Source organism: Python bivittatus, unplaced genomic scaffold (genome assembly GCF_059951505.1).
Source record: "Python bivittatus isolate LINGU-HERP-01145 unplaced genomic scaffold, Pbiv_v1 ctg000850_np1212, whole genome shotgun sequence".
In the NCBI taxonomy this organism is placed as follows: Eukaryota; Metazoa; Chordata; class Lepidosauria; order Squamata; family Pythonidae; genus Python; species Python bivittatus.
Window position 1 is genome coordinate 20,856,330 of NW_028277112.1, and position 27,309 is coordinate 20,883,638.

A 27,309-nucleotide genomic window follows, 5' to 3' on the forward strand; every position below is an offset into this window, starting at 1 on the left:
TTTGGGGGAGTTCGTTCTCAGGAAATTCCTTAATTACAGCTCCTAAAAGTTTCTTAATATAGCTCCTAAAAATTGTGTGAAATAATAATCGCAATTATTTTTTAAAAGACCGTGATAGTGTGTGTTTCCCCAGTAATCCGTAGGCCGGCTTGCCCGTTTATTCTGAATAAAAGCTTAATGAATATATGAAAGGGCTGTAGTGCGCACATAGCGGGAAGAAAAGCAAATACTGTACACCAATCCCAAGACTTGGAAGAAGCGGACTTCACAGCACGCGGAACTAAAGAGCCCCTGAAGTTAACCAGCGAAGTAAGGCGACCCGCTTTTGCGTACGGAGCTAGCCATGAGCACGCCGGAAGTAACCGAGAGCATTTCCGGAACTCTCTCCGACAGCGGATTGTTGAGCTTCTCTAGAAAACGTGGTTGGGGCCGTTGATCGGCGCCGTAGAGGGCTGGGGGATGTCGGTGGCTGGTGCTACTGACCCGGCGGAGCCCAGCGGAGGCAGAGGCAGCGCGCTCTTTGCCGGCTTCCGCGCGCTCGGGCTCTACTGCAATCATCTGGCGCACGTGCTGCGCTACCATCGCCGCCACCGCGAATTCTATCTGGTCGCCGCGGTGGGCAGGAGCTTCCACACTTACAACGTGAGTCGGCTCCGCTCCTGTGCTTAAATTCAGCCTCCCCCCCACCGCACTAGCCGCCCGGGGGAGAGCGGTTCCTCCTTTTCCCGCACTGCGACTTTTCAGGGAGGGTATCTGGAGCGCTTTACCCCCGTCGTGGCTGAATCGCTGCGAAATCCCTTAATCTCCTGAGAAGAGGGAGTGGCCAGCCTTAAGGGCACCCAGCCACCTCGTCAGGGGAATTAATTTCAGGGACGACGCAGATTTATCTGGAAATCTAACGTTATAAGCATTTCTCTGCGTGGGTATCCTAGCAAAGTTCATGCAGTAGGGCAACCAAGGCAGTTTCTGTTCTGAAATCAGGCTAAGCCCCAGCTGAAATGAATCTGGAAAATCTGTTTCATGTGAGAGCGTCTGGATAGAGAAAGCCCCTAGCTGCTTGAAGATCTTGCCCAGGAAGGAGAAGTTGGCCACTGACAGCTAATAATAACTTCTGGCTCCACTTACTTTCTTTTCCAGGAGTAGTCTTGCTATGGTCTCCTTTAATGAAGCAGAAACCACTCCTGCTCCTGAGAAAGAATTTATAACTGCCTTGACTCAGATGATGACCACCACCCCATTTAGATATTTTGAGCCTTGTGGGGCCAGTCAAGCTGCTTTTTATTAACAGTCATGGAGAATGAAGGACTGAAGCCCATAGCAGAAGAGCCACTGTTCATTGAATCTTGCTGGCAAAAAAGCATGAGTGTTTCAAGTTCATTTGCTAGCTAGAGATTCTGCTGAATCCTGGGGTTACAATGGCAACCAGGACTGCTGGGATTGCCATTGCTAAGTGATGTGGTCATGTGACATCACGTTTTATGACCACCTTGCTTAGCAACAGAAATTCCAGATCCAATTGCTATCATAACCTGAGGACTGCCTGTACCAATTTGAGGTTGGAACTTCCTTCTGAATTCAGAGTTCTTTTGAAAGATTTTCCTTCTTTTTCCATGTCTGTTTCCATGTTCAAAGACTTTATAGATGTTGTTGTAATACTGCTTCTTGTCTCTTGTAACAGCTCTCTGAAACTCGTTAAATTTCTTTCTGAGATTGTTGTCTTTCTTGGCTTTGGCTTCTCTTCTCTTCTTGGTAATTTCCATGGTTTGTTCTGACATCCAGTTTGCTTTCTTCTGTTTCTTGATCTTTGGCAATCTCTTTTCTCATTCATCCTGGCCCCAACTTTAATGATTCATCAGGTGTACATTGTAACCAACTTGAGACGGGTGCCTTTGGAGATGGTTTATATTCCCAAGAACCAGTTTGATATAAATTTCTGGAAATGCAGTCAGTAGTAATGGGGAGAGAGAACTTGTAAAATTAAGAAGTTATTATCCCTCTCACAGTAGTAATGGGGAGAGAGAACTTGTAAAATTAAGAAGTTATTATCACAAGTTCTCTCTCAGTGTTCTGTGAGAGGGATAATAACTTCAGTAGAATTCTGCTGAGATTCTGCAATGGAAACTTTAATTAGGATTCCAAGGAGCAATTTTATGTATCTTGTCTTCAGATCAAAATCTTTTGTTTATTAACCATTTAATGCATTTTGGGGGGGAAAATCAATAGAGTGTGCCATAATCAAATTTATGTACTACAAGGACAAAAAGTATCTAAAATCAATAATTTAGTCACAGGAGCTAATTTACAGAGTGCACATCAAATCTTAAAACACAAAATACAATGTGCTTTATTACCAAACAAAGTTGGAGATGCTTTGGCATTCTGTTTTTATTCTTTTTATAGTTTCTAGATATTAGAAACTTACACATTACATACTTTTATGAAGACTCCTATCAAATTACTAAAGTCTCTTTATTAATTTTTCAGGTGAAGAAGCTGGGCATAGTTGCTGTTAGTAAGTATAGAATCAAATATGTTTAAATGTGCAACTGTTTTATTTTTCTCTGTAAAAAGTTAAAGTTGCATTTAATACTATTTTTATATTGAAGGACTTCTACAAAATGTTGTGTAACACAAAGAAATCTTTATAATCTAATTTTAGGGGTTTTTTTAAATTCACAATTCAGACATTTTATGTGACTTAAAGAATTGATTTCTTCTGGTTAATTGCTAGCTTGAGCTTTGCAGCATGTAATGTTCATTAATGATCTCTATATTACACTTTCTCCTTAAAAATATAGCTATTTGAATAGCATGTGAACACATGAATGAGCTATATTACAGCATGTCAATATTGTTGGATCCTAGGACAATCACTGTAATAGCCACACAAATGGAATTTTATAAAACTTCTGTCAAGTTTTTAACATTTGGCCAGATCTTTAAAGGTCTTGATAATATTATAGCTAGTAGATATATTTTTCAGATGGAGGCCAGAGTCCAAAAACAGGATCTGCACATATAAGAGAGCATTTGGAAAATAGGCAGAACAGGCTGGGATTCTGACTAGCCACTAGTCTGGTGTTATTTTTTGATCAGGTGTTCTTTGTTTGTCATTATACTGTGACATAAAGGATGCCCCAGTGTGCCTGTGCTTACTTGATTGAGTTGTATCCCATCCTTAGTCCCCTAATGGAATGGCTTCTGCTAGCCAAGTGGATTCTTCCACACATCACTGACTATGTCCCTCCCACATTGTTCTGAAAAGTTAGGAGACTCTGGAGCTATTCTGGATTATGTAACATTCTATTATATGATCAGAAGTCTACTAGCATAATGTCAAATTAATCTTATGATTACTTCAATAACAATAAATTGTGCAATAATTTAACTATCCTCCTGCATTTATATAACTTTTCTTTTAATTTTGACCACCAGTTCATTCTCTACTGTAGGGTACTTTCTAGTTATTGGTAATGCCAGTCCTTCTGAAAAGTATCACTGCTGCTTTAAAATGATGACGGGGTAAATGGCACTGAAGACAGTGGTGCCTCCAAGTCAATATGCGTTGGATTATACTGTTACCCCACAGACTTTAACAGAACATGTAAATGGGGTGTTCCTTATCCAGATTATTATTAATGCAGCTTTTAGTAATTTGTCTTAATTCTAAGTATAGTTCCATATGCCAGTGTATGTACTCCATAAAAACAGTGTATATAGACTGTAGTATTGAGAAAATCATAATTACATCATAAAGTGTTTCCTGGTAATATGTACTTGAAAACAGATTATTTGCTTTGGTTCTACCGATTCTTTTAGGCAATGCTTTGCCACAAAATATTACATGTTTGGCAGCTGATCGAATGCTGGTCTTTGCATCGTGTGATACTCTTCTGTATGCTTTTGCTCGCAACAAAGAGGTTTGTGCTGTTGTCAAATAAAACAACATTTGTACCTTATACTAAAAGTAATTACCGTAAAACCTCAATTTAGTGGATCCCCATTTTATCAGTTTTTAGATGCAGTGAACAAAATTTGCATCTGGATATTTCACCAAAACAAGGATTGAATCCATTATATCCAAAGTGATCTAGATCTTAAATTTATCTTATTTCTTTCCATTTCTTTCATTTGCAAGCTGATGTAATTATATAAATGATGTCATGTCATTTGCATCTGTGCAAAAGACATAAATTTGGATTCAGTGAACATTCAGGAGTAATGTCTCCCCTAAGTGATCCATTAATTGGAGGGTTTACGATATTTAGGATACAGACGTTGATGACATTTGGATTTAAGTTACTTAATATTTGAAAAAATAAGCTGCGGGACCAAAAAGATACTTCAAAAAGATACTTTAAAGTAAATTCAGCTGAAATCAATAGGATATATCCAAGAAAACATTACTGAGCTCTTGCTGTTAATGCTATAAAATAGGTATTTAAACAACATTTTTATGTCAAAGTTGGCTTTATAGAATATGTTAGTGGAAATAACATTCATATGATTAATTCATTTAAGAATGTTGTTTCCATGTATATTCTTAGTAATATTAGAGCATAAAACTGGGACATTTCATTTGAAAAGAGTGAAGGAAATTACATGAAGTTCAAGAAAAGATTTATTGGCTGCAATTTTGATAAAGCCAAATGTTTGTCAGAATATTTTGTGTGAGAGAAGTAAGGATAGTATGAAGTATAGATGCGTGTGAATGGGATGGGTATGTAACTTTGTCTCTTCCTGCCACTAACAGGAAGATGCCTAGAAGGAAGTATAATGACAGAGCTGAAAAGTTCCTTCACTGTTGTTTATAATATACAAGTAGTCCTCGCTTAATGACCATTTGTTTAGCAACCATTCAAAATTATAGCAGTACTGAAAAAATGTGCCCCCGTGGTCACATGATCAAAATTTGGGCACTTGGCAGCCCGCCTGAACTTACAACTGCAGGAGTGCTGCAAGTCCCCCCACCTGCCTATCTCTCCCCCATCTATGCCCTTTTGGCTGCCCTGGACAGAGGCACTCAGCAACAGCACCGGGACTGGGGCTGAAGTAGAGGCCCGGGGCCTTCAGCAGCGTCAGCCAGCTGCTACCACTGGCACCACCATCCCAGGCCTCTACTTCAGCCACAATGCTGCTGTTGCCACTGAGAAATGCCACCTCAAGCCCCACACTGCAGCCAGCCACCCCAGCACCATTGCACAAAGCCCCAGTTGCCCCCGCTGCCCTTCGCTCCAGAGGCTGTGCTGTGCCCAGCTGACCTTTGCCGTTTTCCTCCCACTGCTGATGAGGCACACTTGGTCTCACCCTGCTGTGTGCAAGGCAGCTGGTGGCTGCGCCAGGCCTTCTTCCCAAGGCTGCTCGCGCCATTCCCCAAGCCTCTCACACCATTCCTTCTCCAAATCACGCCCCTCATTCTTGCAGTCCTTCAGAAACCTTCTAGTCTTCCCCAGGTCTTGCAAGAATGGGAGCACTATTTGGAGAATGGCAGGAGCCCTGTTCTCACAGTGCTTTAGAAGACCTCATTCTCCAAATCACACACCCATTCCTTCTCCAAATAGCATGCCCATTCTCTCAAGACCTGGGGAAGACCAGAAGGTTTTCAAAGGACTGCAAGAATGGGGGGTCCGATTTGGAGAAGGAATGGTGCAAGTGGCCTCAGAAAGAAGGCCTGGCACCAAGCAGCTGCCTCGCATGCAGTAGGGTCAGGCCGGGTGTACCTCGTCAGCAGCAGGAGGAAAACGGTGAAGGTCAGCTGGGCACAGCAGAGCCTGTGGAGCGCATGGTGGTGAAGGCAACTGGGGCTTTGAGCAGTGGTGCTGAGGTGGCTGGCTGCAGCATGAGGCTTGAGGTGGCATTTCTCAGTGGCAGCAGTGGCATTGGGGCTGAAGTAGAGGCCTGGGGGCAGCTAGCTGAGACTGCTGAAGGCCTTGGGCCTCTACTTCAGCCCCAGTGCTGCCTCCAACGAATGCTGCTTTGCGGGGCGGCCAAAAGGGTATAGATGGGAGCGAGATAGGCAGGTGAAGGGAGTTGCAGTGCCCCTGCAGTTGTAAGTGCTGCTGGGGCAGCTGAGGCTTCCTGGGGCATGGCAGCTTTGTGCCGCGCTGCTGGGGCAGCTGAGGTTTCCAGGGGTGGCTGGGGCTTTGCGCTGCACTGCAATGCCCCCCTTACGTGAAGCCTGTGCGTAGCCTCCCAGGGCCTCCCCCATCCCCCCACGGCACCCCCCACTTATTATCTGGGACTCCCTCTGCTTAATGACCCACAATTCTCAGTTAATGATGGCGACTAGGGATGCCAGGATTGTGGTCGCTAAGTGATGTGGTCATGTGAAGTCTCGCTTTACAACCACATCGCTTAGCGATGGAAATTCCAGTCCCAATTGTGGTTGTTAAGCAAGGACTACCTGAAATTTAGGAGACTTAAGAACCAGCAAATTTGCAACATTTCAGTGTATTTGAAATAGTTTCATTTTTCATAGAGATTCATGACTATGCTTCTCTAGAGAAGGCATTTTAAAAAATTCTTTGAGTCTGGAGAAGAGCTGAGTGATCTCTCTGGCCTCATGTGAATAGTATCAAAAAGACATCTACTTTTAAAAATGCTCAGTGTGATGTCAAAGAGTGTTTTGCCCGCTGTCAAAGCAGTGATCAGGTGCCCAGGCAGTTGGTTCTTTTAGATCCAGAGACAATGAACACACCAGCAGGTAAGGAGATTTTAAGTTTTATTGTTAACTCTAGCAAACAGATTTAAACAGGACTATAAGAATTAGCAGATAGAATTAAACAAATACATAAGCATAGTATGAAAGAATAACATACCAAGCAAGATGATAAAACTCTTCCCCTACTCTTGGGAGCTACCATAAGGCGATAGACCCCAAGATGGCTTAGATAACACAGTGCCTGGGAACTGTATAGATAAGCTAGTTCTTAACTTAAACAATCCTGAAGGTCACCCCTCCCACTCCTAAGTAAAAGTAAAAACAAGCCAGCTAAACATTATTGTTACTCAGAGTGAACTTTCTCAATATGTGCAGGAGAAATCAAAATATGTCACCTAAACTCCTTGAAATAACAATGGTCTTCTGCATTGCCACTACACAGAGATTCACAGCTAACAACTGAGTAAAAGAATTGTGGCTTGTCTCAGTATTTGCATTTGACCATAGACTGCCTGCGTGATCAAGACCTGGTCTATTTTTGCTTGGGAAAGGAGCCTAAATTCATACTTGATTTATATTTTGAATTCTATAAAAAAGAAATACTTAAATCTATAGAACTAAAATTTTATGTGAGACATATTATGTCTTTTAAAAGAAGTCTGATGTATTTAACATGCTCTTATTGTCCAAATATAATGCATTCTTTTATTGAAGTAACTGCAGTATTTTGAATTTTAGGTGGTTCACACTTACTCAGGTCACCGAACAGATATTCTTTTTATATTGCCGTTTGGGGATCATGTTATCTCTGTTGATAATGACAGCATTCTTATTATTTGGGATGTGCAATCAGAAGGTAAGACTAGCCTTTTTAATGTAATAACTACTGGGAAAAAATGTGTATTTGTGGTGGACATGGACTAATGCTGTTCTTTATTCTGCAGAAGAATACTTGCAGCTGGATTTTGATAAGACTATATTTGCCATTTCTGCTGTTTTACACCCATGTACTTACATGAATAAAATACTTCTTGGTAGTGAACAAGGACCTTTACAATTGTGGAATGTAAAATCCAAGTAAGAACTTTTCAGAGACTTAAATCATAAATCACTTGTCAGGTACTTAACTCTCATATTTTAAGATGTGGAACTAAATGAGTACACAGTCCTGGTAGAGATAAAGAGTGAATGGAAATTGAGCAGTACTTTGCTGGCTTTGGCTGATCTCGGAAGCTAAACAAGGTTAGTCCTTACTAGAACTAGGGTGGGGGCACCTTCTGGAAGTTCTAGGGGCATTGGCCAAATGGAGAATTTAAAAAAACATCCCAAAGAAGACTGTGGTAAATGCTTCCATGATGCTATCAAGGAAACTTCAGGATTGCAGTTGCCAGCAGTAAGCTTGACTCAAGGGCATCTTTACCCTTTTAAGAAAATTAAAAAATGTCTTTATAAACAGAACTTAAGCTTGGAGGGTAAGTCATCTCTCTAAGGGATTTAATAAAAAGTCATTTTGAGGTGGTATAACAATACTCCTACACTTTTACTTTTCTTCAGATTGGCTGGGTTGTTTTCTTCCTTGACATTACTGGCCCTCTATTTAGATGAGAGAAAGACCTGTTCTTTGGAAGAATTATAATGAATATGTGGGGCAAATATGCTTTTCCTTAACTCTGCTCATCCTGAGAGAAGGGCTGCCTGCCTTTTATTTTAAAAGGGCTGAAGTATTGATCATATTCTTTGAGAATAGGAGGAATTTTCTTGTTCATTGTTCTCAGGCTCCAAGCTAATTATACAAGTAATTTCCCCCACTGCCAGCTTTAAGTAATAAATATTCTAAGAAACAAGTGTGTTTAACCTGCAGGCTTTATGTGGCTTCTAGCAACCCCATTTTGTCACATGGAGCATCCTGGACAAGTGAAAATGCCTACCTCTTTTGGATAGTTTGATAATTAAAAAAAAAAAAAGGGTGCCTTCTTATTTAAATTTTTTAGAAATCTCTAGTTTCCACCACAGAATTAGTTTTCCTATTTTGTGGGGATCAAGGGACAAAATGGGCATCAAGGTGAACGGAACCTATTTTTGGCCCTTAAGCCCCTTCATAGCAGGCTGAAAACTTTTGCCCTGTCCCCTGTAATAGTATCATTACAGGCCATGCCCCATATAATCTTCAGATATTTTTAAAGAGCAAACTCTCCACCACCACCCCCATGCATGCCTTGCATATACTGTAGAAAATTCCATGGGATGTTTTTCAGTGGAGTAAAGTAACATGTTTTTAAAAATATTTTCCCACTCTGTCATATATGTGGTGCAGTTTATCTTTAATGTGACTCTGGTAAAGGAAAAAGTCTTAGCTGTTGTTGCAAATTCTGGAGACAGTTTGCTTTTGTTTCTCATCTTCTCTTTTTTCATGGCAATAGTCGTTCTGAAATAGGTAGCTCATGTCCTTTTTTATTAATACTGATAGGGCTTCTACCAAGTTTTTGTTCCTCTTCTGAGAAGAGGTCCCTGGTTAATGCTTAGGCTATTTTGTAATTCCTGGATAATTAAAAGTTTCAGGACTATCTTTTTTCCCTTTGATTAATATATCTGAAGGAATGCTTTCAAGAACGATTTTTTTCCTTGACTCAAACAAAATAAATGAATAAAAACACAAGCTGGCACTACTGCAAGGAAAATAGTACCACTGGACCCAACATGAGTTATTTCCCAATTACAAAAATCAAATAATCTAAGAGTTTTTGGGGGGGGGGAGAATAAAACATGAGAAAAGTAAAAATATGATTCTTAGGTTACATCTCAACACTCACTCCAGGAGACATGTCTTAGTAGTAGTTTAAATAGAAGGTTTAATTTCAGCTGATTAAGTATTCAGTGGGGTATTGATTGCATACTTTTTTATGCTCTGGTGTTTATAAACTGTTTGATTAGGAAATGTCCTTTAGTTAAAATTCTTTTGGATAGCGTTTTGAGTATTTTTGGTCGTTAAAAAGTTCTGAATGTTTTCCTTTCCACAGCAAACTTTTATATACATTTCCAGGATGGGGTGCAGGAGTGACAGTCCTTCAACAGGTAATTATGAGTTACAGGTTTATAGAAAATGAACATGTAATAACAGTTACATTTTGTTCATTGATAGTGTTTCAGAATATTTTAGGAACATTGTTGGCAGATCTATTCCACTAAGCCTGTGTCCAAATAACACTACCCATATACAGGTAGTCCTCGCTTAATGACCACAATAGAGACCAGAAAATTTGTTGTTAAGCAGGGTGGTTGTTAAGCAAATCGCGCCCGATTTTACAACCTAAATAGAATTTGCCTATGATTGAGGGGTAGAAAAGAAACCCATCAATATTAGTAGCTGATGTTAGCTGACTTCTGTGAATTTTATTGCCTTTTAATCATCCAAAATGACTGTCATTACTGCACACCACATCTGCTAGCGCTCCATACACTTCTCTTAACAGTAGTAAATAACAAGTTTCTGTCTTGATAGTTTACATACAGTTAGCTGGATTAGACTTGTTTTAAAATAGGATCTTCTTACAGCTAAATCTCATTCTATTTTTTGTAAATATTTATTTATATGATCATCAGTTTTATTTTAAAAATAAAGAGTATACATTGCCATCATCAAGAAAAGCATGGAGAAGCTAACATGTCTAGAAAGAAATTCTATTGGAATCATACCTCCTATGTTTCCAACATGATATTTATGTTCTTTTAGACAACCCTGTGACCCATTGGGTCATCCTTTGAGAGAAAGGTAGTGCAGTCTAATGTGACCAGAACACACATTAAATTTTAGGCTGACCATATTTTTTTTACCCCAATGCTGGACAGTCCTATGATCATCTAAGAAGAGTATATATCATAAATAGAAAAATAATTGTAGTGACAGACAAACTTCAATAATAAGTCAGTATTTACTTACATAAACAGATAAACAGAATGTCCACAGGCAGGCAAAAAGCAGTGGGAGTGGAGCAACTTCTGACTTCTTGCCAGCTTCTCCATTAGCTTTGCTTGTGGGAAGCTGGCAGGGAGTGTCAGAAGTCACGATCATGTGACCACAGGGACCCTGCAGCGGCCACAACTTTGCTAATAAAACTGGTCTGAACATCATGGAAATTTCAGTTCCACAGTGGTAACAAGTCCTGGACTTTTTACGCATTCTTTAAGTTAATGGATTTTAGGTACCTTGATTCAAAAATTGTGGTGTAATGCACTGTGTGGACTAACCTGAGGGTACAAACAAACAAACAGCAAAACATAATGAGAGTCTTAGTAGTATATAGAAAGAAGATAGAAGATTTCAAAATCTGAAAAGTCTGATTTATTATGCATATTCATTTTCTTTGCAGGCGCCAGCAGTGGATGTCATTGCAATTGGGCTTGTGACTGGTCACATTATAGTGCATAATATTAAGTTTGATGAAACACTGATGAAATTTCAACAAGATTGGGGGCCCATAACAGCAATATCATTTCGTACAGGTAAATTTCTGGATTTATTAAACAATAATAACAAAAATTGGAAAAAGTGCAAGGAGTGTCAGCTATGCTATGAATTAAAACTCAAACAGAACACAATATTGATTTGTTTGCTAGCTTAACAGCTCTTATGCTTCTTTTAATTTTACTATTGTTATTTTTTGTCATTATTTTTGTATGCTTACCCTGGTGCTTTCAAGTCAGTGTTGACTCTTGCAAGGACTAGTCCTTGCAGTTTTCTTGGAAAGATTTCGGAAGTGGCTTGCTCTTGCATTCTTCCTAGGGCTGAGAGAGAGTGACTGGCCCAAGGTCACCCTTCTAGGTTCATGCTTAAGGCAGGACTAGAACTCACAGACTCCTGGTTTCTAATCTGATGCCTTAATCACTACACCAAACTGGCTCTCAACCATAAAGTACTTTCTTTAATTTTTTGTATGTGGATATATCTGTTTAAAACCTGTTTTAAAGTTTGTTGACTTTCTTTTCCAGTAGTAAATGTTAAGGAAGAACATTTATATTTTCCTCCTATTTTTTGGATCAGATGGGCATCCAGTTGTGGCTGCTGGAAGTCCTGTTGGGCATATTGGGTTATGGGACTTAGAGGAAAAGAAACTTTTGGGCCAGATGCGAGATGCACATTCTACAGCAATTTCGGGTATGTCATTTGTCCAAGGAGAGCCACTTCTCATTACTAATGGTGCAGATAATGCTATTAGGGTAAGTTCTATCTGTTTAGCTAATTTTTCTCCTAAAACTGTTTACATGTCTATGAATGTTTGTTATTTTGTTCTTGGAAATGAAAGTGTGTCATATTTTCAGTTATATAACATTGTCCCTAGAATAGCAGCATTGTTTAAAAACAATGCACAAAATGGCTTATTTGTCAAGAGTTATTGCAGTTGAACCTTGTGAACTGAGAAATAGGTGAAGTTCTGCAGAGCATTAAATGAGCTAATTCTTTGCAGATTATACTGATTGTTAGTATATTTGGACAGTGCTAAAGATAGTTTGAATTATATAAGTTGTCTCTTCTGTCAGTATGCAGATCTGGGACCCAATTCAGATTCTTCAAAGACCACCTATTTTCCTTCTGTCTGAATCAGATTCTCTCATTAGAAATTCACAGCTTTGCATGACCTTTCATTAATAATAATGTGAAATCACCAAACTGCCATAAGACATTTGCTTTTTAACAAAACTAAATGAAAATTATCAGCATCTTTAGCCTTTTGAGGAGTATAAATGAATAGGTGCAGGGATTTTGTGTATATATCCCTTATGTTTCATTTTAAAGAAGAGGACTTTCAGTATATTTTATTTCTTGACAGATTTGGAAGAAATTTCTAGGTATAGTTCTTTTTGAGAAGATAAATCTGTCAGATAGAGGAAAGGTCTCTAAAAGAATCTTTAAAAGTTCCACCCATCCTTGCATTTTTGTGGGCATTTTGTATACAAATAGTTAATTCTGTAGAGGTGCTAAGTAAATTATAACATTTTAAGATTATGAGCACAGAGTCTTCAAAATTGGGTGGTGAGGTTTGCTGTTCCTTCCTTCTCCCCAAGCATGTTTATTTAGTGTAAAAAAAACAACATTCAGCATTAGAATGAAAAGCGTTGTTATGTACTGAATAGCACCTCTGTGATCCAAGGCAATTACAGTGGCAAAGTTAGTTATCATTACCAGCCCCACTCCCTGATTGACTAGACCTGTGGGCCTGCTGACTATAAATTGCAAGCAGGCATTATCTTTGTCACTAAATTATGCCTTGCATTCGGTTGAATCAGATTGCCTGAAATGATAGACAGTCATTACACTCTGGGTAATTCTCCACTGCTTATTGTTTCAGACAATCTGATACACATGTCTCCCCTAAAGTATTGTAATAGTATTTCTAAATAGGGAAATATTGCTAGTAAAAGTAGTAAATACTCTAAATGAGAAACTACAGTCCAATGCTATGTTTTATTTATAATAATGAGCTTGGGAAAAAAAAATTTTTTTCAAGCATAAGTTCTGCATCTGTATTGGCCTCTGAATAAAATAAAAATAAAATAAAACCTCATGAAATTAAGGTTCAGAGTATTCCCAAATTGACTTGGATACCTTCAGGTTTTGCAATAAGGTATATGTGTATATGCATACACACAGAAATATATATCAGTGATTTTTTGAGGCATCAAATACTATCAGGCAATCTTGTACAATGATTCATTAAAAAGTCACATTATTGTGCCAAATTTCACATAATTTCAACATCCTAAACTTGTGTGAGATGTCAGTATTTTCATTCAAAATCAGTAAGATTTCAGGCTTTTTATTTCTTTTTCTTCAGTTTCCTATTTTTTATTTTTAAATTTGGGGTATTGGGGGTGCCATCCAGGTTGTTGCTAATACAACACTGCAATCCCTGGTATAAGTTACATCCAATTAATGTTCTATTTGTTAAATGGTTTCTTTCAGTTAAAAATAGAAAGAAGTTAATTCTCCCTGGATAAATAACTTGAATGTAGTATCATTTTTTAACAGTACTGTGTTAAATAAAGCAATATTCATCCAAATAATGAGAAAAATTTTGTTCATCCTAAAAGAAATGTCATGCACAAAACTACCATGCATTATTACTTTATTATGATTTTGTTTTAATGTTATGGTGACCTGAAGTTATACTTTCCTTGGGAAAGCTTTTCTTTACTTTGTTGCTTACTAAGTTTGTTCATTTATTTCATAGGTATGGATCTTTGATGGCCCTGGAGGAAGTGGTAGACTCTTAAGATATCGAATGGGACATAGCGCACCTCCAACAAAAATCCGATATCATGGGCAAAACGGGCAGCATATTCTTAGTGCTAGTAAGAGTTCCCTTTTTGTTCTATTGAAATGATTGCAGGTAGTTCTCACTTAACAATCGTTCATTCAACAACCATTCAAAGTTTTGATGGCTCTGAACAAATGGTGTTTATGACTAGTCCTTGAAGTTACAGCCATTGCAGTGCTCCTATGGTCATGTGATCAAAATTCAGGCACTTGGCAGCCCACCTGCATTTACGACCACAGTGTGCACTTCAGTTCCCTCTACCCAACTATCTCCTTCCCATCTCGGCCCTTTTAGACTCCCTGCATTCCGCCATCCCTGCTGCTCTCCGCCATCCCCAGCTAATCTTTGCCATCTTCTTCCTCCTGGTCTGGCCCTTTGCAATGCAGCTGCTGGCTGAGTGTGCCTTGTCAGCAGGAAGGAAGAAGACAGCAAAGGCCAGCTGGGGGCAGTGGAGTGCATGGTGGCCAGAACAGCAGAAATGAGGGGGAGATAGGCAGGTGGAGGGAGTTGAAGCAGAGATGAGTGCAGCAGGACAGGAGAAGCATGAGGTTCTTGCCTAACAACAGCATGGTCCTGGCCTAGTGACTGCAACCTGAACTACTGAAACTTCCATCTCTAAGTGGTGCGATCACATGATGTTTCACCTAACAACCCCTTTGCTTACAGATGGACATTCTGGTCCCAATTAGGGTTGTTAAGTGAAGACTAGCTGTAACACTGTTTTGGATAAAGTGGCATGATTCTGCAGTTAATGGTAGCTTACTACATCTAGTGACCCATATTAAAGTTTAATTTTAAATGATTAAGTATTTGTCAGGTTTGGTAAATTTGTTTTGGCTTTGTTCCCAATACAAGCTTAACCTTGAATGTAGCTTGACATTTTTCATTCTTTCTGCATTTCCAAAAAGTATTGGGGATTTTGTAATCACTTCTCACTTGAAGGCTTGGCTTTGTAAATATCCTGACATAGCTTTGGAGTAACTGTAAAAGTTGTTGGGTAACCATGCGTGTTTGTACTTGTAATCGCCAAGTTTTATTCAGTGGTTTATGTAATGGCATGTATTTCATAGATGAATGAACATGCATAAAATAATTTAGATAGGATCTCACTTTTAGATAGGAAATACTTCTCTTTCTCTCTCTCTCTCTTTTATATTTTATCATAGGTCAAGATGGTACTTTACAGTCATTTTCTACAGTGCATGAAAGATTCAACAAAAGTTTAGGACGTGGTGAGTGTGACGATAAGAACAAAATGCAAATATCAGTGAAATTCGTTTGTTATTTGGAGATTCTAAGAATGTTAAGAATGTTGAATGTGTAATATTACTTAAATATCGATGGTCTGTTCAATACATTTTTCTGATTTCTGGCCATGTTTTGAATTTTTATGTTTTCAAAAATAATGTGTGTTTGTTGTAAATGCCTTGCTTATAGACTTTGGAGGGAAGCATGGTATAGCTATGAGGGATAGAATGTTTAACAGATCTAGGGAACAAGGAGGAGGAGGAACAAGCAGGAGGGAGTTGGACTTCTATAGAAAAGATTCCTTAGTCCAGGCAGGGGAGAAAACGTGAAAAAATTCACCTTAATTAGTTATGAGTTGAATTGCTCTGACAGACTTTGATTACATCACCTTACTAATAATAAAGATCTTTCCAGAAATCCAAATAGTTCTTGTTTTCTGGGTTTGCCAGCCTTGCAGATTTTGACTGTGTGAACCAGCAGAAATTATATGCCGAGAAGGATGATTGGTTAAAGATAGAACTTCCCAATTAAAAGTGTGTTTTCTTTGTATTTGAAACTATTCATCTTTATCTGTATAATCTGTTCTGATAGAAAATACATAGAATTGGATGTTTGTCTAGCAGGAGCTTGCAATTTCCATTGATTTGAGGACCACACTAGATTTTTTGCACTATTTTGAGTGTGCACTACAAAAGTAGGCAGGGCCATGGCCAGGTGGGTTTTGTTTATTTCTTAAGAGGAATCAGGTATTTTTAGGTTTGATGTAGTTATGTTAAGCCTTTGCAATACCTATAGCATCCAATTTCCCATTAAATCTCCATAAAACTCCAAAAATGCAAACAAACCCCAAAATTATGGCTCTACCCTAAAGGGGCTTTGGGGGTTATGGGTGGGAAGCTAGAAGGTTACCAATGGCACGAGGCCACACTTTTTATACTTCTATTGAACAGATAAGGATGAAAAGTCTTCCCTAGATATGAATATTCAAACTATCCATTGTATTGCATACCTAGCTGTTTTGTTTATCATGTTTCAAGGTTCAATAAATAAGAAGAAATCAAAAAAGAAAGGACTTCGGCATGACACAATGGCACTTCCCCCTATTACAATGTTTGCAACAGGTATGTAACTGCTGCTTAATTTGAATAAATAAGATTATAATCCATCAGATCAAATACTATTTTTTCTTAATTTATAAATATTCTGCACTGATAACATTGATGACATGTTGCTTTATCTAGATGAGCTGAGGTTATTTGTTTATGTTCCTCCCTACCAACAATGTAGAGAATTGAATCTCTTTCGCTTCTCATTCTTGAATAAGATTTATCACTCCTGTTGACCCAAGCTGTTGTGTTCTCATAGTGTTGGAAAGCATTTTGTAGATCATTTAGTCCAGGCCTGCACAATGTACAGCCTGTGAGCCACATGCAGCCCACTGAGCTGCCTTGTGCAGCCCACCTGTGTTGTTTAAAAAAGTAATAAATTCACCACCACACCAAAAGGCATACTGATGAGTGCCTCCAAGCCTCTGGCGCTGCAACTGCTCCACTAGCCACCAACACCTGAGAGGTAGGCCATGTATTTCTTTGCAGCTCGCAATGATTTTTGATATATCAATGTGTCTTTTCCCCTGTACAAGATGTGCAGGCATGAACCCAGTATTACAGCATTTCTGATAGATGGCTGTCCAGCCTCTGTTTAAACACTTTTAGCAAGGGAAACTCCACCACTTCCAAGGCAATCTGTTCCTTTGGGGGAAAACTTGACCATTAAGAATTTTTTCCCTGATATCTGACCTAAATCTATTTTCAACCATTCCTTGCAAGTTTTGCTTTCCTTATCATCCTGGTCTGAATAAGCTATAGTTTGTCAAATGTTTTTCCTAAAATGTAGTGCCCAGAACTGGACACAGTATTCTAGGTGTGGTCTAAGCATCCAGAATAGAGAACTGCAGTTTCTTCTGATTTGGCACTATATTTCTGTTGATGCATTTAGGTTTTCTGCAACTGCATACAAGTAGTCCTCGCTTAACGACCATTCAGCAACTGTTTGAATTTGTTGGACCTACAACCTGCGCCCAAAGTTATGGCCGTTGCAGCACCCCCGCTGTTATGTGATCACGATCTGGACCCTTGGCAATCGGTTCGCACTTAAGACCAGTTGCCAAGTGCCCTGCGATCATGTGATTGCCATTTGCAATCTTCCTCACTGGCTTCCCCAGAAAGCCAATGGGGAAGCCAGCAGGGAAGGTCGCAAGCTGCTGCTGCCTACCAAGAGGACTCACTCTTGTCTCTGGCTCTGGCTGAAAAAGCTCCATGCCAAAATCTCTGGGGGCTGGCTGAAAACACCCTGTGCCAAAATCCAAGCTGGATTTTCAGCCATGGAGGATTTTCAGCTCCAAAGTAGACAGGCTTTAAAAGCTTCTCAACTCTGCTGCTGAAAATCCAAGTAGTTCTGAAGCCCTCACACACCCGACCCGCACTGCACCCCTGCACACCCTCTCCAACTGTCCCTTATCCAGAATTTTCACTCATACAATTTTGAAGTTGGAAAGAATCAGTCATAAGCCATAGCAAAGATATGTCAGGCCTTAATCCTGACCAAAGCATATATTTGAGATTCCCTCAAGAACTAATGTCAATCTGAAGAAAAACAATTTTTCTGCTGGTTTTTAGTGATGTCAACCTCCAAAGAGGAAAGCAGTAAGAAAACACTTAGCTGGCTTACTTGAGCTGTTTAGGACATTCGTCATTGGTGTGTGAGAGAATTATTATACAGTAAATGTTATTTTCACTGTAAAAATAAATGCTTTGGAATGGTCTTCACAGTCCTCAGACTTGAGTATTACTGAAAATCTGTGGATAGTTCTCAAACAGGCAATGCATGCAAGGAAAATTTAGAGTATTTCTGAGCTTGAGGAGTTTTGCAAGGAAGAGGAAAAAATTCCAAAATAAAGAACAGAAAGATTCTTGACTAGCTACTAGAAATGTTTGAAGCTGTTATTTCTGCCAAAGGAAGTTTTACAAAGTACTGACTGAGAGCATATCTGAACTTCTGCATCTACTATATTCTCTGTTTTCTTATTTTGAATGTATAAACAATTGCAAACAAATATTAAAATGTACAGAAACATTTTTAACTTTGTATCATGTAGAGGTCATGTCAGTTTCTGTTTACTTATGGATTCATTAAAACATAAAATTTGACCAAGGGTGCCTAAACTTTAGCATGCAACTGTAGTAGGTGAGAATTGTACGTCTGCTGCTGGATCAGACAGCACTGTGTATATTCTAAACTTGTATTTGTGCCTCAGGTCTCAGTATACTGTCATAAAATTGTGCTTAAAAATATAAAAACATAGTATAAATAAATGTACTATAAGAGTTTCAAGTGCATCATTTTGAACGTGATATAATCCAATTAGTTTGGCATTTTTATTACATTGTAATTTAGAAAAAATGTTACACTTATTCTGTTTTTTTAAAAAAACTTATCAATTAAAGAATTTTACATGTAATGAGTTTTGATTGCATTGCAGAGGTGGCCCGTCAAAATGACTGGGATGGTATCATTGCTTGCCATCAAGGTTATGTAACTTGTACTACTTGGAATTATCAGAAAACTTCAATGGGAATTCATAAACTGAAACCAGAAGACTTCAGCAAAAATAAATCTCTTGGTATATATGCAACAGTAAGTTTCTTAAATGACTGGAGGTAATTCTTAAAATCATATAAAACTGAAATCCATTCAAATACAGCTTTCCAGCTTACTTTGTATTTAGATTACACAGCATGTATTGTGACCTTGATTTTTTCAAAGCTCGTTTATATGAACATCTAAAAAATTATTTAAAGGTAAATCATTTTTGAATGAATAGCAACTTTCAAAATATTTAGGATTTTGACAGTATAAATCTGACTTTGCTATATTTCAAAGCTACTCCTTGACATAAATAATTTGGGTTTTTTTAAATCTTTTTCTTGAAAGGCAGTAGATATTACTTCTTGTGGAAACTTTGCTATCATTGGACTTTCAACAGGGCATGTGGATAAATACAACATGCAGTCTGGTATTCATAGAGGACGTTATGGCGAAGAAAAAGGTAAAAATCTGACCTTCTTTAAAAAAGAAGTGTTCTAATAAAAGTTTCAATAGCTGAATTTGTAACTTGTGGAGCTGAAACACCCATTGTTTCATTTTCATAAAAAATTCCTGTAACTATCTGCTTAGGACTAATGTAAATAAAACTAGGTTTAAGGTTGCTAATACAACTTATGTAATAAATGCTGGGTGACTAGCAATACATGATTTTTAGCTTTGTTCTGGTATGTCTTGTCCTTGGAAGATTTCATAGTGTTTAGCTTCAGAGCCATTTCCATAATTTGGTTCACTTTAGAAGCAGTAGTCTACAGAAATACAGTTAAAGCTTTTGTTCCAGAAGGCTCATAAAAAACAAAGAAAGGCTGACGATTGATTCACTATTTTTTGTGTGTGTATGTATAATTAAAGCTCATGAAGGCTCCATAAGAGGCATAGCAGTGGATGGATTAAACCAGTTTACAATCACAATAGGAAGTGAAGGATTGATCAAGTTCTGGAAATTCAAGACCACAACATTTGTTCATTCTATTGATCTTTCTACGTCTCCAAGTAAAATGTTGCTTCACAGAGATAGGTGAGATGGTTTGGTGTATTCAGTTAAGGCTACAAACAAAATTAAAACTGTTAGATACATTTTTAATAATTGGCTGTTATTCGTATTTATTTCATACTGATTTCGTGAATGTCTGTGTTGCTTTTTGACCAAGCAGTGGCGCTCAGGGTGATAGAATGTATTCCTCATGGGTACTACAAGTAGCATTTCCATTATTTATGTTTGTACTCTTATTTATTTATTTATACTCTTTTTAGGTACATGCCTGCACACACTCACGCATGCATACAAACATATTTTTGTCATATATGTCACTCCCTTTTCTAATCAGTCCACATTCATTGCTACCCATTCATTTTTTATCCTATCTCTCTGTTTCACTCTACAGACCTTTTAAGCACTCCACTCCCATCACATTCAACATAATTTTATGCTGCTTCTAACAAAGTACACTTGCCTGCATATGACAAAGTGTGCAGAAACATGCTCTTTTCTGTAGCTATTTTCACTTCTTTTGATAAACATTCATTCCTTGCAATAGACCACATACTGCTTGCAACCTTCCTACCAGCATTTGCACATCTTTTTCCACTTCAGTAAATTCTCTGCCAAGGTACACAAATCAATATACTTGCTCCGGTTTTTCTGCCATTCATGTATAACTTGCAATTGATCATATCATTATACATTATGCACTATTTTAGTCTTTTATACATTAATTTTCAGACTCATTCTCCTTATTACATCACATTTTCTAGCATTTGGTGTACATTATTCAGATTCTTATCAGCAGCAGCATCTGGATGCAAACGTACATGTATATTCACAGCCCCAGCCCAACATACTTTAATCTCACCTTATGTATGAATCCATAAATACATTAAATAATCTTCTTTTGGAACATTAATAATAATAAATAATTCTATTGGAACATTAAATATTCATTTCAAACATTCCTGTCTTACTCCCTCTCAGTGCTGAGTCACTTGCTAAGTATTCCATTTATTCTCATGCATGTTTTATTTACATTATACTGCTCTTACTGCATTCAGCAACCAACTTTCAATTTGCATTTATGCAAAAATTCCAAAATTCAGTTCTGTTCACTTTATCATAAGACTTCTCTAAATAAACGTATTTGTGGTTTTCTCTTAGAAAAGTGGAAATATACTTGAGGCAGCAGCAATGAGCAAACATGCAAGTTTTTTTGTTTGTTTGTTTTTTTACTGTTTTTAAATGTTTGTTTATATTATTAAATTCTACCAGTGGCATTCTGGGAATAGCTATGGATGATTTTGGCATCAGCGTTCTGGATATAGAGACAAGAAAAATTGTGAGAAAGTATTCAGGACACCAAGGACAGATAAATGACATGGTAAGTCCTTAACTATAAATTATAAAGGGTATGAAGAGTGATGTACAGGTAGTCCTTGACCATTCATTCAGTGACTCTTGAAAATTACAACTGGTCTGAACTGTGAGAGGAAAATTTTAGTAGCCTTCTATATGTTTTAATGTTAGTTTTGATTGCATTTAATAAAGCCAAGTTAGCTTCTTGTGACCTGTAGGGCAATGACAGGAAAAGTCAAATGCAGGACTAAGCAACTTGCTGATGGGAAAAGACGTGACAGGGACAAATAGAACAGGAAAGTATGGTAAAATTAGCACCAAGGAAGTTATGATCCAGTTGCTAAACCTAGGAGTCATGTCTGTGGTTTGTGGTTTTAAAGGATAAAAAAGATTGCATCTGAGGGGGTCGGTACCATTTTGGTCAAGCTGTCTACCTGACAGCTCAGTTAAAATGGTCTCGACATTGCAATGTGAATCTAAGTAGGTACTTTGTATGCTATTGGTTGAATTTTACTTGCTTGTTGAACTAACATTTAATAAAGCTTGTAGGACTTTGAAGTGACTTGTTTTATGGTGTGTCTACCTCCCATGTTTAACGTAGTTTTTTCCCTGACAGAACGAATGGTGGTTACGACTGGTCCTCGGAGTTATGGCTGTCCCAGCACTCCTGTGGTCATGTGATCGCAGTCTGGATGCTTGGCAACCCGTTTGCACTTACAGCCGGTTGCCAAGTATCACCTGAACACATTATCGCTATTTGAACATTCCCTGCCAACTTCCCCAGAAAGTAAGTGGAGAAGCTGGCAGGGACGGTTGCAAGTCGCTGGGATGTCTCCCCCATCCACGGACCCTCCCCAGCCCCTCTGTGCTTGTGCCATTCCAGCCACTCAAGCACCCCCGCGCACCCTCCCTGACCCACACGGCACCTCTTACGCAGCCACACGCACCCTTACTCGACTCACATGGCACCTCTTGCACACCCAACCTGCATGGCACTTCTCGCATGCCCCTTCACACCCACCCTGCCCCACATAGCGCCTCTTATGCAGCTGCACACCCTCCCTGACTTCCGTGGTACCTCTTGCACACCCAGCCTGCATGGCACCTCTCACATACCCCTTCACACCCACCCCGCCCCACACAGCACCTCTCATGCACCCCCGCGCACCCTCCCTGACCCACACACCGCCTCTTGTGCATTCTCCCCAACCTGCACAGTGCCTCTCACGCACCCCTGCACACCCTTCCCAACCCATGCACCGTCCCTGACCTTCAATCCATCATAAGGATAACATTGAACAAAAATGGGTGCATGGGAGGATACTAAGGAGGAAGCCACTGTTCTTTGGAAACCACATTACTTCCTGCCTCAAGTTTGCCAGTGAGCATCTGGATGATCCAAGCAAGCTATTGGAATGATGTTCTGTGAGCAGATGAGACAAAACTGAATTTTTTTGGCATTAATGAGAAGCTTTATGTTTGGAGAAAATGAAACAAAGTGTTGCAATGAAAGAACTTTATTTCAACCATGAAGCAAGATTGTGAGAGTATCATGCTTTGCAGTCTCAAAATACATATGGCTTGCAGTTATTGAGGGAACACAGATTCTGGATTGTATCAGCAGGTTCTCAGGAAAATGTCAAGGTATCCATGAGATGAAGCTTAAATGAATGCATCACAACACCAACCCTAAACACACAAGTAAATCTACAACAAAATTGTTGAAACAGAAGAAATATTTCATTTTGAAATGACCACATTGTAGCATGACCTGAAATGAGCAGTTCATGCAAGTCAGCCCTAAAACGTCAGTGAGTTAAAGCAGTTCTATAAAGAAGAATGGGCCAAAATTCTTCCAGAATTGGTCAACAGATACAGGAATTGTTTTTTGTTTTTTTTTTATAATTTTTTTTATTTTTTACAACAAACACAAAACATACATAGACAAACAAGAACATAGAAAAGCATAAAAAAAAAATCTTCCATTTTATACCGTGTGTCAACCAGTTACCAACTCGTTGGTGCCCCTTTCATAATCTTAAATTCTCATATCTATTCAAAATATACTTGTATACTCATCAGTTAACAATTATTAATCATTCATAGCTAGTCTATAGAATCATTTATTACAAGAAATTTTAACTTTCAATAGGATTAGTAATACATTTTCATCTATCGATTATATGTATATATATATAATAATTGATATCAAATTTCTATTGTAAAATTTCCTAATCCATTACATTACTATATTTTCTCATCCAATCATTAATAAAACAAATCCCGTGTCATATAAAATTACTTATCTTCTTATTCTAATTTCAAATCTCAATTTAACTCATCTCTGCACATTCCATAATTTTCAATAACTTCCTCCTGCATAGGTACTTTTTCATTCTTCCAATTCTTAAAAGTTACAGTTCTAACCACTATCAAAACATACTTAATTCTTCACTATATGTTTCAACAAAAATGTCTCTAGTTTAAAATCTATATGTTACTATATCCAACCATGTATAAATTTTAGTCTAATCTCTTAAAACATTTATAATCAAATACAATTTTTAACTATATATCTCAGTTTTATACTTTATTCCAGCGCTTGCATAATTTTAAGTTCACCCTTTTCATTCAATATCCCAAAACATCTAGCGTTTATTCCTTTTTCTATATTATTGGATAAGAGAAAGCAATAATAAATGTCCTTTCAAACATTCTGCTTTTTGAAGCTTCTGTCAGTTCCATCATTGTTGTATTCCCCTCATTTTTTCTTTAAGCATCTGAAGTAGTTTCTTTCAATATTGTTTTACTTCTTCTTTTTATACATTCTCTTAGTACGATTTTCCATTATAATCTTGTATAATCTTTTTCTCACCCTCAGTACCAAGAACAAGTCTGTCCCTCTTCATTTATCAGTTGATTAACCCTTTTAATTCTCAGTTTATAAGCCTCAAAATAATTCTGTTTAATGTTTCTGATTTCTTGTGCTATTTCTTCCTTTTCCATTGATCCCGTTTTATGTTTAATTAAGTCCATTTTAGCTTTAATATCTTTTTTTCTTTTTTTTGCAGGGATTTCTGCAGCTCTTCTTCCAGTTTTTTATAGTCATCCTCGATAGTTTAAAAGTCTTTTTCTGCATTGTGTTTCTCGTATAGTCTATTATCTTGTATAAACCTTCATTGAGTCAAAGGATTCTTTATCTTTGTTCTTGCCAAAAGAAAGAGAGAAAAAAGCAAAAGAAAAAAAAAAAGAAGAGGAGGGGAAAGGCTGGATCTCTTTAAAAATCCAACTGGGGGGGGGGAATAGAGAGCAAAGCAGAGCTTCTAGCAGAAAGAAGAGCTACTGCCACTAATCAAGGCTCTTGTGACTAACTCAAACTTTCCATCTTGATATTTTCAAAGTTGCTTTCAACTCCACTTTCTTGTATAGTTATTCGGATGGCACCTGTATAAACATGCACATCCCACTATCTTTTTAGAAAGCACAAGGTCTTTGAGCATGCGTCACAATGGAAGAAAAAAGGCACTATGTCGAGCCTCTAGATGGCAGTGCAACTTTCTTTCATTTACTTTCTCTTAACTCCACTTTCCCCATTTCAAAATCAAAAAATATAAATTTCTTATAACAATAAAGAAATCTTAGTCAAAAAAGAGGCTTAAGATAAAGAATTATTGAGTATTAAAAAGAAAAAGCCAATCCAGTTAAAAATATTTTTTTTTAAAAGAAAAAACATCTTGCCAATTCCACTAAAAAGGGAAAGTTAAAAAAAAAAGATTCCCCCCCCCTTTTTTTTTTTTTTATAAGGCTCAATCTCGCCACTTAATCCATTTTTCTTCACTTTTAAAAATCTCTTTAAGTTACTTAAGGTGTTCTCTAAGAATAGTTGAATAGTAAAGGTCCATCTCACCCGGTTGACACCCCTCTCTTTCTTCTTCCTTTGGAGCTGTCCCGGCTTTCGCAGCCATTTTTGGCTGCCTCTCCTCCGCCGGCTTCAAGAGCTTCTCCCGGGATCAATCTGGGACTTGCGGCGTCCCTGAGATCCGCGGGACGCGCCCTTTGCGATCGCCATCTCTACGGGACAGCTTAGGTCCATCGGGACCGTCCGGGGGGGAGATATCGGCTGCGATCCTGGGAGCCCAGGATCGCCCGCCGCGACGCCAGCTCCGCCCTCTCGATACAGGAATTGTTAAAGGTGTCACTAGATACTAATTCTAAATCTTCCCATACTTTTCCCAGCAATTATAGTGAATGTTGGCTCAGTGTATTAAAATGTGAAATGATCCAGTACACTGTTTGGGGGCTATCTGTTTATCCAGAATTCTTTATTAATAGGACTTAGATGAAGCTCATAGCACATTGTAGATTATGACACTGCAGGAGTACAGTATTCTAAAGAGTTCACAAACTTTCCCTCACCACTGTAGATATAAAACTGGGGAATTCCACATTTTTCCCAGCCATATTAATGTAGTGGGGCTAAGTCATACATCTAATTACAATGAAAGCATTACAAGCTGGCATTAGCACCACCGGGCTTTTCTGTGTAATTTTCTGCCTTTTGTATTTTCGTCTGATGACTATCACTGTCTGATATCTGCTTGATCTACTTTAGAAAAATGTGGGAAAACCAACACGGTGATCAGAGGAAAGTTTAAGCAGGTAGAACAGCCAGCAGTCCTCACACAGGAACTTCAGAGAGACATTGCGTTCAATTACTGGTTAAAAAAATAGATTGAAAAAGAAATTCACCACAATTCAGACAATTGAAAGTTTATAGAGACAGAAAAGAATCTAGATTTATCTAAAGATTTGCCTGAAAAAATAGCACACAACGAATGTATCGAAGCCAAAAGGTGGACTTTGTGTCCTCATTTAAGATTCGTTAAAGTTTTCTCCACAAAGATCTCAAAGGGTTAGTTGTCTCTAAGGTCAATCAAGCATGATTCAGTACAAAAAGAACAGGGCTTCTAGACTAATGTGTTAAAACTCTGAATGGCCCAAATATCTTTCTAACAATAGAGCAGCAAACCTTAAAAGTGTCATAAAGAAATTTCTGGGATATTTCTTTGTAATATTGATTATGAGGTTGGTTCATGATTGGTTCAGGTTCCAAACTGGATCAGTTATAAGACTTTATAAGTTAGATCCAACCTAAAGTATTGGTTTTATCAATGAATAGGCCACTGTTACCCTATAAAAGTTTAATTATAATTTTTTGTAGACTTTCAGTCCTGATGGTCGTTGGCTAATAACTGCATCTATGGACTGTACCATTAGGACTTGGGATCTACCATCTGGATGGTAAGTAAACTTTATTACAGAAGAACATTTATACGTTATCCCTGTATATGGTACTGTACTTTAAGCCTGAAATCAGAATCGGGATAGCAAAGTTCTGTCTTTGAGAAATACATCAAAGTGAGTTGCTTTATTTTGCGCAAGTAATATTTGTAAATAAAGGCCAGGAAAGCTGCTGATGGGTGGGATTGTCCAACACTTCAGATCTGACCTCCAAAAAGTGCTTCAGAATATATGGGAATTTGAGTGTAGCACCTGTATGCAATAGCAGTAAATACAGTAAAATAGGTGAAAAGGAAGGAATTGGTGTTAAAGTGCTTTTGTACAGGACATTGGAATGGAATTTCTGTATCGCCTATCAGAACACATTAAAAGTGAGTAAGGACTGGAAATCAGTGTTTTTCTATCTTGGGTCTGTTCACAATTAGTAATTTGTGTTCACAACTGTTCACAATTAGTAATTAGTGTGAGGATATACATAATGGTTCTTTGAGCATGAACAAAAGATAGTCAGAGAATGTGGATATTTGCTTACTTGCTTAACTGTCAAAGGACTTGCCAGATATACCAAATATCCTTCTGCTAAATGTTACTGTTAAAATTCAGCTGTCAGCCATGCAAATGGGGGGGTGGGGATGTTTGAACAACCTTAGCTTGGCAAGGTTATCCTTGAATCCTTTATAGTTGTATTTTATTCATGACAGACATTTATTTAGGCAAACATTGAGCCAAATTGGGGGGGTAGTTTAGGAAGTGGGGAGCAGATCTTCTTATCTAAT

The 27,309-nt window shown here is 38.1% G+C and overlaps 1 protein-coding gene across 1 annotated transcript in view; it reads left to right on the forward strand.

Moving 5' to 3' along the window:
- The first annotated feature begins 349 nt into the window (after positions 1-349).
- Positions 350-27,309, forward strand: part of WDR36 (WD repeat domain 36) — a 41,811-nt gene continuing 14,851 nt past the window's right edge. Inside the window, exons 1-16 of the mRNA XM_088129900.1 lie at positions 350-642; positions 2,485-2,512; positions 3,820-3,920; positions 7,400-7,517; positions 7,606-7,738; positions 9,679-9,733; positions 11,029-11,161; positions 11,700-11,875; positions 13,888-14,008; positions 15,141-15,206; positions 16,260-16,343; positions 18,764-18,918; positions 19,216-19,330; positions 19,738-19,903; positions 21,149-21,257; positions 26,454-26,533. Coding sequence (XP_087986026.1) covers positions 460-642; positions 2,485-2,512; positions 3,820-3,920; positions 7,400-7,517; positions 7,606-7,738; positions 9,679-9,733; positions 11,029-11,161; positions 11,700-11,875; positions 13,888-14,008; positions 15,141-15,206; positions 16,260-16,343; positions 18,764-18,918; positions 19,216-19,330; positions 19,738-19,903; positions 21,149-21,257; positions 26,454-26,533 — 1,823 coding nt within the window. The 5' untranslated portion in view covers positions 350-459. The remainder of the gene's footprint in view (positions 643-2,484; positions 2,513-3,819; positions 3,921-7,399; positions 7,518-7,605; positions 7,739-9,678; positions 9,734-11,028; positions 11,162-11,699; positions 11,876-13,887; positions 14,009-15,140; positions 15,207-16,259; positions 16,344-18,763; positions 18,919-19,215; positions 19,331-19,737; positions 19,904-21,148; positions 21,258-26,453; positions 26,534-27,309) is intronic.